At 31.1% G+C, this 17,797-nt stretch overlaps 1 protein-coding gene across 6 annotated transcripts in view; it reads left to right on the top strand.

Moving 5' to 3' along the window:
- Positions 1-17,797, top strand: part of LOC148619100 (uncharacterized) — an 87,416-nt gene that overhangs the window by 19,473 nt on the left and 50,146 nt on the right. For all 6 annotated transcript variants that reach the window (XR_015921543.1, XM_088578636.1, XM_088578634.1 and 3 more), the window contains exons 9-20: positions 8,900-9,048; positions 9,466-9,661; positions 10,101-10,282; positions 10,657-10,804; positions 11,448-11,615; positions 12,257-12,427; positions 13,070-13,252; positions 13,723-13,893; positions 14,266-14,391; positions 14,971-15,126; positions 16,999-17,190; positions 17,518-17,712. Coding sequence is in view for 5 of the 6 variants with exons in the window: in XM_088578636.1 (XP_088434762.1) it covers positions 8,900-9,048; positions 9,466-9,661; positions 10,101-10,282; positions 10,657-10,804; positions 11,448-11,615; positions 12,257-12,427; positions 13,070-13,252; positions 13,723-13,893; positions 14,266-14,391; positions 14,971-15,126; positions 16,999-17,190; positions 17,518-17,712 (2,037 nt within the window). In the remaining variant the exon portion in view is untranslated. The remainder of the gene's footprint in view (positions 1-8,899; positions 9,049-9,465; positions 9,662-10,100; positions 10,283-10,656; positions 10,805-11,447; positions 11,616-12,256; positions 12,428-13,069; positions 13,253-13,722; positions 13,894-14,265; positions 14,392-14,970; positions 15,127-16,998; positions 17,191-17,517; positions 17,713-17,797) is intronic.

Raw genomic sequence — 17,797 nt, 5'->3', positions numbered from 1 at the left:
AAACAGAACTACAAACTCCCTATCACTCAAAGTAGTATGCTACTCTTCATTTTTTGCTTGATTTGAAATATGATCTGATGTTTGAAATTTTGTGCATATCCTGATCATGATGTGGAAAATATCATCAGTGTTAAGGGGGGTATACTAGACAAGTATTTTGAGTGGGAAGGTGAAAGTATTTTGACCTTCAGAAATTCTGGTGCAATGCCATTAATTAGGTATTGATCAAAGTAAACTTTCTTAAAAAATACTCTCTGTTGATTGATTCTGGATAAAGTAATACAGATATTTTGACATTAATATTGGTACTTAGGATATTTTTTAATGATAGCATTCTCAGAACTAAATTTTTAAACAAAAAAAAAAGGAAAAGAACATTTTTAATTCCATTATACTTTTTTTTCAAAAGGGTTGATATGACTTGCAATATTTCAAATATAAAGAATCATGAGAACGGAAAAACTAATCAAAAATACAGGTATGCCTTGAATACAAAGAAGATAAAATCATCTTCAAGATTCCTAAGGATGTGGAATATGATAATTTTTAGCTCACTAGGAATCTGTTATCATCATCGTCCATTATCATTTACGATTTTTCAAAATTCTTCTCCTCTGACACTACTTGAAAAATTGGAACCAGACTTGGTATGAATGTTCCTTGGGGTATCCTGCATAGATCTGATATGGGGATTTTTGATCCATGGAAAAACATGGCTGCTGTTACCAAAAATAGAACAAAAGGGTCAGTCAGAAGTTTTTCTCATATATCCAAAACTTTTAGGTTAAGCCAAATTTTTTTCATTTGCTGAAATGATCCTTATTATAAGGCCTACAAAAGTCTCAAGGGATCAAAGTTGTCAGATGACGTCATGTAAGAGTTTTTGCCCTTGAAAGTTGAAAAAATGACATTTGATTTTTTTTTACTGCTTTCAGCCAATATCTTGCGAACTATGATAGGTAGATTGGAAATGTCAATTGCTGAAATGATCCTTATGATAAGGCCTTCAACAGTTTGTGGGGATCAAAATTTTAGGATGACTCCTTGTTAGAGTTATTGCCCTTCAAAGGCAAAAATTATATTTTTAGACATTTTCAGTCAATATCTTATGGTCAAAACTATAATAGATAGAATGAAACTTTCAATTGATGAAATGATCCTTATGATAAGTCCTACCGAAGTATTCTTTTAGTCAAAGTTTTTCGACAACTCCTTGTTAGAGTTATTGCCCTTGAAAGGCAAAAATTTAACCAGATGAGCAATTGAGGCTCCTTGGAACCTCTTGTTTTAAATTGACTTTAAAAAGCCTTGCACAGACTTTTTTAAATTGATTAGTACTTAAACTTTCATTTAGGAAAAAAAATCAATTCATTTGCAAGTCTCTTAAATTTCATTTTTCTCAAAGCCTGTCTCTGATTTGAGAAGAGTTTACAGTGACATAAATTTGCAGGGTTTAAAGAGCTTTTCTAATTTATTGCTCTGATATTTAATTTAAAAGCGATAAAGGTGAGTATTTTTATTATGATAGAGAAGCAATCCATATTGGGTGTGGTTGTTTAGATAAAGTTTTATGGGGTGCTAATTCAACACTAATGATGACAAATGATAATTGTGAATTATTTTGTTGATGTTTAGGACTTATGGTGGTAATTGTTGGGACTTAGCCAGGAAGTGCTAAATATTTTACGTAGCATTCCTCATGATGTCATTTAACTGATCATCAATGCTAAAATGGATGTGTTCCATAGTTGTTTGACGTCAGTCTTGAACTTAGAAATTATAGAAAAGGGTGGTTCTTTATCAGATATCAAAACATGCTAAAAATAGAATTGGCACTTCACAGTGTTTATTCCTGAAAGTCTGTAATTTGCTAACCCTGTGTTTCATACACAGGTAGAAGTGATTATCACCTGTAAGATCTCTTCTGTACAAATTATCTCCTGAATATTTGATGTGGTTTACCGCAGATTACTTTGAACTTTCACCTGAAATTCACCTGAAAATTCTGTCATATTAAACTCTACAAAGTTCAATTTTCTTGAAGAAGCTTGAAAATTTTCTGCACAATGCAGTGTTATTAAAAGAGCTTTAATTTGCATATTACTTAATTTATAAAGTTGTAAATTTCAAAAACTGGTGTGATATTTATGAATAGTAAAAAGATAGCTGTGTTTCTGGAATCATAAAATTCTAATGTAAATTGTTATATAATGGATTCATGTGTCAGCGACCTCATTATGGGCGTTAACTTAAACACATGATTTAGGATATGTACCTAATGAGCGTTATTAGTAATATTCCCAATATGTTAACATTTTAGATTAAATGTTGGGTTCTATGATCTGTCAACATGTATTTTTCAGACTACTTTAGAGATTGATGTTTTGTAAACATTTCTATCATTTTGAGAGTTTCTTCTGTTAGTAACAAAACATTGAAAATTGCATCATATTTACATTTTTAATGCTGGTTCAAGGTGATTGCATTTCCTGCCATGCCATAAGGGACTTTACTCCAGATTTTGCTCTGCTCTCAAGGTTACTGTTGAGATAAAAGTGATGTTGATCATTTGTTATGACATTTAATGTTTATCATAGCATTATAAATATCTTTTTGCACTTTATTGAAACACTTTTTTTATCCTTGTACCAATGTCCTTCCTTTTTACTGGTTCTTCTTACACCATTGTAAGCACTCTTGTATCGGCATCTTTTATTATGAAATTTTGGCCAAACTCAGGGATTTGCCTGACTTTCAATAAAGTCAGTATGCAGCTGAAGCTTTGACTTCTGGTCAGGAAAAATGCATATTTATACTGGTCTTTTTATTACCTGATAAAAAAAAAAAACTATTTGACTTATTTTTTATCATGAACTTAAATTTTACTGTTAGTCATAAAACTGTTCAAAACCAATTTTGCCTGTTTTTATGTTTTGTAGGTGTAGACAATAAAGTTAAGTACAGAGTGAATATTGTTATGCTTATCAGAATTAAGATATATAAAGTGATTTAATGTCAGACCCTCCCATATAATATCTACATCTTTGAGAGAGGTTAAGTAGTCACTTCCACCTATCTCTATTGTTTGTTTCAGTCATTAACCCTGTCACTGACTGATCAATATTGTTACAGAACATGCGCTTCAATTTATGACCAATCTTTTTTCTCATCTTCAGTGACATGAATTTATACTTATTTATACCTTAAGTTTTATTATTCATATGTAGAAGAGAGAAGATCTTGAGAAAATGTGTTTTATACATATAAATTTTGGTCAAATGTGGATACTTTGTGAGTACTCCAATCTTTATTCAAAAGACTTAATTTTTAGAATCAGACAAATATAAAATGCCCTAAACTGTATAAGTAGTGAACTGGAAGTAAGAGAAAGTAGTTAATTTCAGTTAAAAGATGTTTTTTTTTATTTTTAACTTTGGTTCACATGAGTAGAATTTTCAATATTAAAATGCTCAATAAGCATAGCAGGAGTGTAGCTAAGCCTTTAATTACTGTAATAATATCTGTTTCTCTTACTAAGCTGTGGTCTGGTGAAATTATAGCTGATCATTTGCTGGTACTGTATTATTGAACACTGAAAATACATCTGTTTGTCATTCCAAATTGGTTATATAGGAGCCATGTATTGGGAAAATCTCTCCAGAGATGAATTTTAAATCAAGAGTTTTAATGTTGTGACTTAAGTGTCCTGAATGTAGTCAGGTTAGACATGATTTTTGAATTATAACTAAAGAATTTTGTTTTCATTTCAATCTATTCTTTGCACTTCTGACTTTTTTTTCCCATTTTGTTATAGCTGTTGCTATTTGCCGATCGTTGACATGTCTAGGGTTTAACTAACTATTACACTACAACAGATGGTATGATGGGTGGAGTTGTAGCACTCAGTGATTATTTTATCAACAGTAAAAGCTGCACTGGAAAGAAGCACATTGATGCTTTTAATAACAAATAAAATAGATATGATCTGAGGCGTTGATGGGTTGTCTTTCTGTTAAATACATTTCTATGGTGCTTTGACATTTATTAAGTTCTGAAAAGAAAATCTGATTAAGGTGTTTAGAATGTTTTGTTGAATAATTCATAAATTTTGATATATTTTTGTATTTTTAGTGTCAGAGAGTATGCCTTCGTTTCGGGAAAATGTATTCTTACTTTTCCTACTGTTAATTAGTGTGTGTTTTAAACTTGTCTCTATAATCTGCTGATAAAATCTGTTTTAATTTTGAAAATAAGTTAGTGATTATTTTAGACATTTCTATAGTGATATTCACTGGTTTCAGTGCAAAACATATTTTGAATTGGTCTTATTGTAAATTAAATTAAAAATTACAAGCTCTTATTGACTAAAACAAAAGTTTATTTATTATACAAAATACATTTTATGAGAATCAGATTTTTCCTCAAGATATAGGAAGAAGGATTCTTTCAAGGTATGACTTTGGACTATTAACTATTGTAAAAATGCATTTAATTTGAATGAAGCTCAAGTTAAGTACTGAATCACCTTTGATTGAGTGTGATACATTATGATTCATTTTATATTCAGTGTATGTATAACTACAATATTTAGTATGTTCATTTCTCTAATATTGAATTGCACCTTTTCCTCTCAGGAAATGTGTAGACTGACAACTTGATGATATTCTTAATACTGGCTTAAACACTTGTTAAACAGTAGTGCTAAAATGAAAATAAAGTGGTGATCATTTTGGAGAGAAACAAAATAACAATATATCTTGCTTTTTTTCTTTCATCCCTTTTCAGGGTAATATAAACATTCCAAAGTTGGTGTAAAGTACATTTACTTTTAGATAGTTGAAAAGAATCTTTGTGAATCATCTGTCCGATTTATATAATGTTTAAATACTTAGTTAATTAACATGATGCTAATGAATTTTTGATAAGACAAATGCTTCCTTTAGACACATTCAGAATATTAATGTTTTATCCAAATTTGTTTAAGTTGTAAGTTGTTCATGGTTTTGTTCTTATCATCAGAGAGATTTATTTATATAAGGGGTACAATATGTCAGGTAAATGAACAGGTCTTCCACCCGATATCCAAATAACTGTCGAGATAAGTTGTATAAATTGTCACCAAATACAGTCATTGACTTTTGTTTGATATGCAGACAATACCATTTGATAGTAATTAATCTTTTGACATTGAAGTTAGTAGGACAGAGGTCTGGCTGTAACTTTGTGCTCTGTTATCTTAAGGCTAATTAGTTTTAAGTACACCCATGTAATCAATTATCCCCCTTCTGTCCATGAAGGGTTCCAGTGAAATTTCAATAAACAGTTGTACTTAGTATAGTATTTTTTGAGGCTTTGTTTGTGAGTGACGGAACTATGTGTACTCAAATAACATTTGACTCTGATGATAATGCACCCCTATGTTATTATATCACTGATATCTCCACAAATGGGAATATGTGAGACTTCCTATAACATACACACTGCATTTGCGTTACAAATTAAAAATCACTTCCAAATGGCAGAAGTTAGTTCTGGAATACATCACATCCAACAGAACAATTTTGAGCCGTTCATGTTTCAGAACATCTACATATAACGTCAGTGATGCTCCATTCCTATAAACAGTTCCTGTGATTCAATCTTAAATTTTATTTTAGTTTTGAAGAATTATTATGGTTCAGCTAATTAGTTATTTTCAAGTTTATTTTTAGATTTTTAGCTGACTTAGTGGTATTAGACATTTTTGTGTTTTCTTTTTTAAGAAAGTCAAATCCTAACTTTGACAATTAATCATTTACATTTTCCTCTTCCTTGTTTATTTTCCCTGTGTCCAAGTTTTGTAATGATTGTTGCTGTTATAATTACATAATTTTTCCCCCCCATCATGGAGGCTTTTTTAATGCTGATTATTTCTTGTTAATTGCATTATTTTTTATAGTCTTTCAATAGTTGTGATGTTCTCAAATATGTTCAACTTTGCCATTTCTTTACATAATGGCTGTGTTACTGTGGTTCATTGGTAATGAATCTCAAAGGTGTTCTAACAAAACACACTGCACTTTGTTAAAATGCCATGTATAAATCTATTTGAAAATAGTAGTGTTTATAAAGTTATCATGGATATCCTTTGGTTGATTGATAACTAGATCAATTACTACTCCACCCAACATTACTGAGGCTCTAAACCACCCTATCTACTCACTTCTTGTATTGGTATAAACCTGTATAAATGTCAAGCAGGATAGATCCAGTAATTGTAATAGTCTATATTTGATTATGTTAGTATATCATACATGGAGTGATGCCCTCGAAATTACTGAGGTTCCACACTCATTTCATTGGAGTATTCTTGAAATTAAAGTAGATCTTTCTAAATAATTGGTTCTACTAATATCTATTTTACTTTCATGTTGTACTGAGGTTAGACTAATATCTATTCTACTTCCATGTTGTACTGAGGTTAGACTAATATCTATTCTATTTTCACTTTCATGTTGTACTGAGGTTAGACTAATATCTATTCTACTTTCATGTTGTACTGAGGTTCGACAAATATCTATTCTGCTTTCATATTGTACTGAGGTTCGACTAATATCTATTCTACTTTCATGTTGTACTGAGAGACTAATATCTATTCTACTTTCACTTTCATGTTGTACTGAGGTTAGACTAATATCTATTCTACTTTCATGTTGTACTGAGGTTCGACTAATATCTATTCTACTTTCACGTTGTACCGAGGTTCGACATACATCTATTCCGCTTTCACGTTGTACTGAGGTTCGACTAATATCTATTCTACTTTTACTTTCATGTTGTACTGAGGTTAGACTAATATCTATTCTACTTTCATGTTGTACTGAGGTTCGACTAATATCTATTCTACTTTCATGTTGTACTGAGGTTAGACTAATATCTATTCTACTTTCATGTTGTACTGAAGTTTTCTTTGTATGTTGATTTAATTACTGTTTTAAAGAAATAGATAAAAATATGATTTTTCCCAATTTTAGAAGATTGTAAAAACAGAAGAATAAATGAGTATGAATAATTAACTTAGCAGATTTAAGTGATAGTGACATCTATAGTTTTATTTATAAGATGTATTACCTTTAATTTGCAAGCAGGAAGTGTTGTCTGCATGCAAGACTATTTGTAAAGTTTGTTTTGAAAATGTGTATGATGGAAAACAAATATATTTTGTAAGGAAACAAATCAGTAGGTTTAATATTTTGATTGATAGGTTTTCAGTTCACAGTAGGAGGTGATTCAATCATATACAACTCAGTGACATTATTGAGATGTGATTATTTGGCAATTATTTTTATAGGTATATTTAAAGATCAGCAAATTATTGATAAGTAAAACTGATTAATATCACTAACCTGACAGAGACAGATTACAAGGGTAGAGAGAATTAAGGAATTAATGGTATTCAAAAACCATACTGACTTTACTTAAGCTTTGTACCACCTCCTGGCCAGTCTTGGGGTATATGCTGTAAACAAGCTGCGACCCTTTCCTGAGATGTTCTAGTTAATTTTAGTTTTTTCCATCATTCTATATCTTCCTCAAATTTCACCAGCAGAAGGATTCTAGAAACGGAAAAAAACCATATGTATGGTAATTAAAACTTAAAAAGAATATCCCCCCTTTTCAAATGGAGTTAAATGTAAAACTCATCAAGTTCAATTAAGCATGATTACAATGTATAATTATATAAGTTAATGCATATCTACATATGATGCCCATCCTTCCTTCGATATTTCATTAAAGTCTTTTGTGTGGTTAAGGAGAACTTCTAACATGGAAAACCCTTAAGTTGGAAAATCGCTTTTTGGAGTCCTTGTACAGTAATGATATTTCTTCATATACATCTACATATAATGCACAACTTTCCTACAAAATTTTGTCAAAATCCTTTGTATAGAAGATGTTGCACTTGCAAGAAATGTGGACAGGCAGACAGACATGGTGATTCCTATATATTCCCCAAAGATCATTTCAGGGGATGGGTAAAATAAAGATATAATTCTACTAGTATGATGTGACAGGTATTCTGTATCCTTGACAGTGCTCTGTTGTTGGCCTTTCATATGTAGTTATATGTAATCACAACAAAAATCTTTTGTCAAACTAGCAAAAAAAGTTCAGTCTAGATTGATACAATGTCATTCCATAGGAAAGGTAACATTATAAATATAATTTTTCTTCAGCCATCTACCTAATGGGCACTTTATTTGCCTTGTCACTTTACTGTAATTATGTTGTGTATTTAGAGAACATTTGAAGCTTATTACCATAAAGGTCCTGTTTATGTAAATTGTGGGGTGTGTCACATATAAATCTGTCAAAGTTTGTATCTTGTCCTTGGTTATTATAGGTAGTTGATGTTAAGTGGCCAGATTAACATCACATTTTCATTTTCTTCACTAGTAGATAGCAAAAGACATGTTGGTTGATAACCATTCTAAGTTTATTAAAAGGATGGAAATCAAAACCATTAATTTGACATTATTGAAAAAACTCTTTGATAAAAAAATGTAAAAGAAACCCTAAATATTGCATTCAATCATAAAATTTATGGTTATAATTATGTTATCCATTTAATAGAGTTTGACAGCTCCAATTTGTTGTCTTTATTCCAGTTCTTGGCTTATTTTATATGGATGAAAGATGTCTGGTGCAATCTTAAATTCCATTAAAATATTCTGCTTTGTAATATGTGGACTTTTACTGTTTGCTGTAGGTCTCTTGAAGATTTTAATTCAAAACTTCTTCTGTACTTTATCTGACATTGTAGATTCATATAATATATGATTTATACAATTATACGGACTATAGTATACAAGTTACCTCCCTTTGTCTCTGTACTATGATTTCTCTTTATCTATTACAGAACCTGTGAGTGAGTGTGGGAGTACATTAAATGCATCAGGGACAGCACAATGGTTTTCTTCTCCAAACTTTCCCAATTCATATCCTAACAATGTCCTCTGTGATTGGCTTATCATGGCAGACAATTCATTGGACCTCATATCATTACAGGTAAATGTAACACATGGTATATTATGGCTTGCAACTCAGAATCCAAATCACATTATTTAGGATCATTACATTGGATATACCATGTACTGTATAGTAGAGGATCTTAGTTGGTGTATCAAAATTATCATCATCTTAACTATACAGGCTAGGAACTGAAAGAAAAATGTACCTGTATTTATGGCCTCAGTTTAGAGCCCCATTTTGTAAAAAAAAAAAAAAAAAGGATCTGGTCATATTTTTCTTGTGCAATGTTTCACATTGACTTTACTTAGAATAGCACAGATGTCAAATAACTTTCATTTTACGAAAATAAATCATTGATATAATATTCCTATGGTCAATATTTTATGCAATTTTTAAGAAGTTTGAAATGAATTCATTACTAATCCATTAATATAATGAATACTTTGTATTTAGTTTAACAGTTTGACCTTAGATACCTCAGATTTCATTGAAATAAGACAAGGAGAATCACTTGACTCGCCATTATATGGACGTTATACCGGTGACATTTTACCTCCGGTATTTGTTGTGACTAGTCATAGTGTCCTTATAAGGCTTTATACAGATTACACCCGAACAGGAACTGGCTTTAATGTCACATATCATACAGGTAATACATATTATAATACCACATATTATACATGTAATACATATTATAATACCACATATCATACAGGTAATACATATTATAATACCACATATCATACAGGTAATACATATTATAATACCACATATCATAGAGGTAATAGAAATTATAATAATAGTATCGGTCTTGAGATATGTATCAAATAATTCAGTTAATTTCTTTAACTTATATCAGTGTCTGACTTTTCTAAAATATGAAAATATTCATGTTTGGTATTGAATCTGTGCTGTAAAAGAATTGATCAGACAAGATTTGAATCATTTATGAAGTAACAAGTAGAAACACTTTAAACAAATCTGATTTTATCTTTCAAAAAAAAATTAATTAATTTTTTTTTCTTTCAAAATTGGTTTAACAAAACTGATTATTTGTCATGTTCTTCAATTCTTTCTGTTTCTTCCAGGTTGCAACAATACAGTATTCAATGGTTATGCAAGAGTAATGTCCCCTGGATATAGTATAACCAAATATCCAAACAATTTGAATTGTAACTGGACAATCATTGACCCTTCACAAAGAGATTTACTTGTCTTATTTGATGATAATTTTGATACTGAGAGAGGATTTGATATTATGAACATAACGGTAAATATACATGTTTCCTGTATGAACCAATTATTATCTCCCTTTAAGTTTCTAATTTATAGCTAACTGAGCTTTCCTTATAGTATTCAAGAAACTTAATTAAGTTTAAAGTTTTTTTTAACAAGTTTTACTTGTTATCTTTTAGTAATAGAATTCAGGAGGTAAAAATTTTAAAATTCAGTACAGTACCCATGAAAAGTTCAACTGACTTGTGAACAAAAAGGTCATACTTATCTTTGAGAATCCTCTAAATGTTATTCAAATAAGTTTTTGAATTTATTTACAAGATTCTGGTCACACATATCACCCTATCAATATACTGGATCTCCCATTTTTTAAGTTTATTCCATAAAATATTGATTTCCAATTTGTAGGTTCTGCCAACAGACAATCACACATTCTACCAACATTCAGGCCACACTATACCTCCTCCTATAGAGATATCTACAGGACAATTCCATATCAACTTCTATACTGATAGCCAGGTCAACAGGAATGGCTGGTCCTTCACTGTCTCATTTGGTAAATATATAACAAAAAGTAAACAAAAGTCTTTTGATTTTGATATCTGTACTCTGATTTATGTCCCTTTGGATATATAAAATCACTTGTTTTATATGTCATTTACTCAGAGTTATGTCCCTTTGGATATATAAAATCACTGAACAGATAAGACAATAGTTTTACTTTTTTATGCCTTGCAAACAAATTTCAAGGATCAATAGATATTCAGTCTTTGAATTTGAATAATGGCTCATGGTGTGATTAAGTAATGCAGTTCTGTGCATATGGTGCACCTAGTTCATTTCCATAAGATCAATAGGACTTCAATCACTATAAAATAAATAGACATTCTGATGTAAATCATATGTAATGTACATTATGGAAAGCTTATCTTTGATGTTAGTAAGCTCATTTAAATTAGTTAATTTGAATTGATTGGCTTTGATATCTCTGTTGTTTTTAAATTCATTTCAGTGTTGTAATTATGCTTGGTTACTTTTCAAACATTGATGAATGAAATATTTTTTAAAAACTTACTGTAAGAAACATTATGACTTAAAGCCATTTTCATTGCAATTTTTTTAAGATTATAATAGGTAATCAATAAATAACATTAGGTATTATAAACAAAGCTTTAATGTATGTCTCTATTTTACTTCAGATTGTCCAACACTTCCATTATCAGATCATCAGAAGAAAAATTCATCATCAACAAAGTTTGGTACTTACGTACATTTTAGCTGTGATAGTGGTTACCAGTTAACTGGAACCAGTTTGCTTATCTGTGATATTGGTGGTAGATGGTCAGCATCTCCTCCGACTTGTGATGGTAAGGAAAGTATTTTTGTGCTCTCTTTCTTGAGTATCCTGTCTTAGAAGACTGTACTTCAGTATTAAAACAATAATTCTTAGGTTATGCATAATTTTTTTTAAAAAAGGTCAGTATATGTTAGATGTCATATGTTCCTGGTATATCACCTTGTCCATCCCTCTTTTGTGCGCCCTTCCAAATTTTGTTGCCATTATTTTGGCTCCCAGTGGATGGATTGATTTCATATTTGGTGTGTAGCTTCATATTTTATAAATGATTTTGGGTGCTGTCGGATATCAACTTCCTTTTTTGTTGTATTTTGTCAGTTTTTACTATGTGGAATGATAGGGAAAGTTTTTGTCTTTAAAATCTGGGCTCCAATGGATGGGCAGATTGATTTCAAATTTGGTGTGTGGCTTCATATATATAGATGGAGCATATGTAGTAAGTGATTCTTATTGCTCTATGATTGTAACGAGTAGGGATATATAGAGCACGTCGATGTGTGCAACTTCATGTCTGATTGTAAAGAGTATGATTTTTTTGGATTTCTGAAGTTGAAAATTTTGTATTGAGAAGTAGATTATGGTTTAAACTGACTTCACTTCATATATCAATGAACAGCTATTGGTTAGAACATTTTGTCTTTTCTATTTCAGTAATTAATTGTGGATCACCAACCATACCCATCCATCTGGAATTGGTTAGTGTTAGTTCCACATATTACCTAGGACAAGCTAAATATAGATGTAATCCTGGGTATAAGAGCTTAGATAGTTCTACAGGTATCTGTCAGAGTAATGGACACTGGACACTTCCTGTTTGTTATGGTAAGATGACATTAAAAGGCTGTCCATGTAAAAATCAGGCAGATCCTATGATATTGGTAAATTTTATCCCACTGAATTTTTGTTACAATGTAATATATATATCATAAGTACGTCATATAATTTAAAGTTTGTTTTAATTCAACAATGGATGGCTTGGGAAATGTTTTTTTTAAGTTCCATAACAAAGCAACCAAATTAAAGAGTTGTTTCCCTTTTCTCAATGAATTTCAGTGCTTTCTGTGGAATTTATTTCTTTTCAATCGTAGCTGTAAATCTAAAACCATCTCCCCACTTTGTGTAAGGATGTATTTATGATGTTAAATGGATAAAAATTTGTCATGTGTCACCCACCGCCTGGAATTTGCTTGGACACCTTTTTTAAATTCAGTATACAATATCAGTTGTTACTTGATGTTCTGTTGAAAGTTAAATAGATCTAAAGCTCTTGATCAAAGGGACGAGATGATGCAGATAAAATAAAAACTGATAAAAAACAACATTACAGAATAAAATGATAAATAAACATAGCAGTCTTGAAGTATTTAATTAATCATTAAGAATCATAAAAAAAAATTTACAGTTCTAATAGCATAGAATGAATTGAGAAGAAATCATCAGATTTATTGTTTTTATTTATTTCAGAAAACAATTGTCCTAAGCTTGTTGTAACAGACAAGTTACAGTTCACAACTTCATCAGAATCTCAGTTTAGTTATGGTGACATAGTGTCCTATGGCTGTGATGATAATTACAGATTAGTTGGTGCCTCTATGGTGTACTGTATGAGGAATGGAACATGGTCTAAATCTACCCCTAAATGTATACGTAAGTATTGCACTGGAATTGATTCAGATTTAGCTGTATCTGTTTCAGGACTGGGCTGTAGCTTTATATTTAACTTCGTCTACAAATGTATTGACCCAGTCTATGGACAAATGATGTAAGGACTGCAATGATTTTTTTCAATTCAGTAGAAAAAAAGTAGTGATTTTATTACAGAGCCTTATACATACTACTTTTAGTCTCTTAAGAACACTGTATTGTACATTTTAAATTCTAAGTGTCCTCTTCTGGAGTTTTTTTTTCTGAAGTCCTTACTTATAAAAAAACTACAACAAATGAATTATTCAGATGCAAGACTTCAATGTTTTTGGACGTCATAAAAGAGTTTTAATTTTTGTTTCTTCATGCGGGTAATTTCTGTTTTGTGCCTATCAGTGATTTATATTTTTAAAATTATCAAAGAAAAAGCTGTAGGAGAAATGTTTTATATTTGTTTGTATATTATTTTTCAGCTCCATTGTGTCCACCAATATACATCCATAATGGCTATACTAACATAACAGATTCTGTGATTGGTGGAAGTTTTGTTCATGTTACTTGTAACCATGGATACAAGTTGTTTGGCAAACAGGTTGTTTCCTGTGGTTTAAATGGCATCTACACCACACTTCCAACCTGCCAAGGTTTGTGTAGTAATAAATGTATAATTGTGATACAACTGTCACCTATTTTCACTTAGAACACCTGAAACATCTGTAAAAGATATAAATAAAACCTATTTCTGTGAACTGTGAAATTTTCGCTGTTTTAATGGTAAGACCTATAATGTGATAATATAACAGTCATGAATATTTTTTTCATTTGAATTGAGTAACCATCACACCTTCAAAACTGTGCTAAGGAAAGTTGACTGCACACATTGTAAAAATTTCCAGGTTAACAGTATATAGGAATAAGATGAATTTTTGAAACTTAAAAAAATCTTGTTATGCAGCTGAATTACTTCAATGACATCTCTAATGCTTAGATTGAATAGGTTTAGTTTTTCTTTACAGACATCAATGAATGTTCAGATAACACAGTTTGTGGAATACACACCTGTCAAAATACACCTGGATCCTACAGGTGTGCTTGCAACCATGGTTACCAGAATCCACCTGGAAATTATACAGTTTGTAAAGGTGTGTATGCCATAATTTCCTAATACTGTGAAAGTACTTTAATTCATGGATACCAATTTTTGTGGATTAGGGAAGAAACACAAGTTGGTGGATTCTTGAATTCATGATTTTTGGGTTTTCAGTTTACACATCTATGGAAATCTCCTTTTTTTTTGGGAACCAAATTTCATGGTTTGGCCTACGCGTGAAAACAGTGAAAATTGATACCCCACAAACAACAGTACTGATTACTGCTATAACTTTGGTTCCCTTGATTACTTGTTCATAGTACTCGGATTGTTCCTGTACCTTGATTATAAGTAAGAATAGAACAAATATACAATGGAGTATTAGTGGCCTTTATTTAAAAAAATGAAAGATTTTAGACAAGACAATTTTTATTCACCTTTTACTAAGATATGGTTGAGATGTTTAATTTCTCACATTTAGATATTAGTTTATACTTAAACAGATGTTTGGCCGTGCATTTTTCCTATTATATTGTGCTATATCTTGCATACTTATATTTACTTAAAGGCTTAAGTTGGTGATCATGTATTCTTTGTTTACTATTGACTAGTATTTTACTATCCTTTTCAGACTCAGATGAATGTAGTGCGTTCCCATGTTCTGATATCTGTGAGAATTATGAGGGAGGCTACAGATGTAAATGTGATGCAGGGCACCAGTTGTACACAGACAGTACTGTCAGAGTGGTCAAACGTAAAGTACTACGACCTAACAGTACTTGTATAGGTAAAGATGTCTCCTTATTTGATCAAAGACAGGGTATAGGTAAAAATACATATAAGTTGTTTTGTGGTAGTGTCATATTTCATGAAGTACCAATTTTCATGAGGTTTTTTTTGGGAAGTGGGGAGTTGCAATCCACAAAATTTGGTTCTCAATGAAAAAGAATTTTTCTTATTTGTTTATATGATAGAATTGCAAAACCCTTAAATTCAAGAATCTACAAACTGAAATTGATCCATGAACCATAGAATTGGTACCCACAAATAAAAATTCTTTAACAGAAAATATATCCAGTATAAATATTGTCATAGACAGGCGAGTGGTCCTCCATAAGTAAATTTGTCAGGGCTCCTTGTTTTTTTTACAATAAGATTAAGATATGCTGCTTCAATATTGTATTAAATGAAGTTCATCTTTATTCATACAAATATATGCAATTCTGTAAGTCAACAAAGATAATGATGGCCTTCTGAATTCTCCAATTATATATAACTATAGAGTATAAGGCAGGGAGCGTCGGTGTGGTGGGATATCGCATCCTGTTAAACTACTTTTATATCTAATGTTGGAAAACAAATTTAACTTAAAACTTTCTTCTTATTTTATGACTGGTTGATCTTTAGAATCTTAATGTTGAACTTGTGAAAATCGAATTGAAAGTAAATAGTTGCCATTGCTGTTTTTAATGTAGAGGTATCTATATATAGTTACAGTGCCTGGAATATGTGTACTGCTTATACGCGACAGCACATAGTTATTATAGCTTGTATTATATTTTTGAATGGCTTATTTACGACTTTTAGTCAGCTAAAGATCCATTTCCGATCATTATAACGGTAATGTACCTAATTTCTGAAGATTCTTGTCTTCAGTAAGTTGACAGGTGTACTGACTGATGTGATATGACATGATGCTTCAGCTTCCTGCCTTGTATACTCTTGGATGCCGGCAGAATTATTCATACTTGGCTGGGATCCCAAAATACTCAAAAAGGAGTAAACATATCCTAGCTGGCTCAATACGAAAACTATTACAACTGTAAATTCAACCTTCGTTTAAATTTTCCCAGCATAAAACTTTGAATAAGGATAACTAATTACTTATGCGTGACCTCATTACAATGTTGCTAAGGACACTAAGTACATGAACGCTGATTGTAAACATAGTTCCTTGAAAATAGTAAAAGTGAATTAACTTTAGCTTCAGATAAATATTTTTAAAACTATTAAACTTTAATTGTGATGTGAAACATGTCTGCTTTTTAACAAAAATAAAGATAATCAATATATCTAAAAATAAAACTTCCGGTTATTCCGGCATGCTGACAAAATGAAAGTAGTCTATGAAATCCTTACTTCTGAAGATAATGCAAAAAATAGGAAAAATATGATGATTCTAGTGAAGCTGCAAATAGCTTGCATTTTTGAAAGGTAAACATTCATCTTCAAACACATAAGATTCCTTAATTTCAACAAAAATAACCCATATTATTACCATCCCATAAATCTCATTACTTTTGTTTTGAAACTTTCATCAAATGAAACCTTTCCCAAAATATAACCTAAACATAACAACTTTAAGCTTATGATAGTATGATGTAAATCAAATATAAAAAGGTATTAAGGAATGCCTTCCTTGTGGCTATTACAATATAAAAGAACAAGGAATGCCTTCCTTTTGGCTATTACAATATGAAGTCCCATCAATTTCAAAACAAGTCAAGTCTTCGAAAACTGTATAGCAAATTTAACATGTATTTGTTGTGTTTGTCTGTTTTTCTTGTCTGGTCTTTGTCTCTGGATTACATTCTTTTGATTTCTGCTAGAATCTTGGTTCCCTTGATTACTCTTCCATAAGTGATGCTCTCTATTTCAGCTATATGTCCAAAGTTTACAGTAGGTAACAATGGTATAGCTGTGGCTGATACATTACCACTCAACTCTGGAGACTACATTGCCCCAACGATCATTACTATACACTGCCCCTTAGGGACCCTTCCTGATGGGTCAGCTACTGTAGAATGTCAACTTGATGGAACATGGAATGATACAGTCACTACATGTCAAGGTATTATTACAGAAATGAGCATGTATTAGGAAAGTATGAGTAGTAAAGGGTATCCTTGGCTATTCTCACATTACAATTATCATTCAGATGCAGGATTGATTTAATTGTACTTTCTTAATTATAAATATAGGACAGGAACATGCTAATCATATTTTTTAAAAACATTCATTGACAAGGATTTAGCTGATACATGAAAATTGCTTCAATTTTACAAATAATTTGTACGTGAAGAATCACCAGGAAACTGTAAACATGTTACTGTTTTATTGGCATGGTCAAGCTGTCAGATAACTTATTGTTGAATTTTCCCATAAATCTCCATCGTAGACCAAGTATGTACACCATTGCCCCATCCAGCCCATGGAGAGGTGGTCTATTTGAATGGTACCAGGGCATACAATTCTGTTGTTGTTTATACCTGTGATAACATGTACAGACTGATTGGTGTGGAGCTAAGATTCTGTCAACCTGTTAATAACACCGGTAGATTGGAATGGTCTGGAAGTACACCTATTTGTCAAGGTAAATTTCAGTGGTGGATTTCATTATTTATTTGAAATGTGATGCCTAGTCAATGATTTCTTTAAAAATATAGAAATTTTCATAC

The sequence above is a fragment of the Perna viridis genome, chromosome 4, assembly GCF_037379345.1.
Source record: "Perna viridis isolate PV_CMFRI_1.1 ecotype Kerala chromosome 4, ASM3737934v1, whole genome shotgun sequence".
In the NCBI taxonomy this organism is placed as follows: Eukaryota; Metazoa; Mollusca; class Bivalvia; order Mytilida; family Mytilidae; genus Perna; species Perna viridis.
This window is presented reverse-complemented; position numbering and strand designations above follow the sequence as displayed.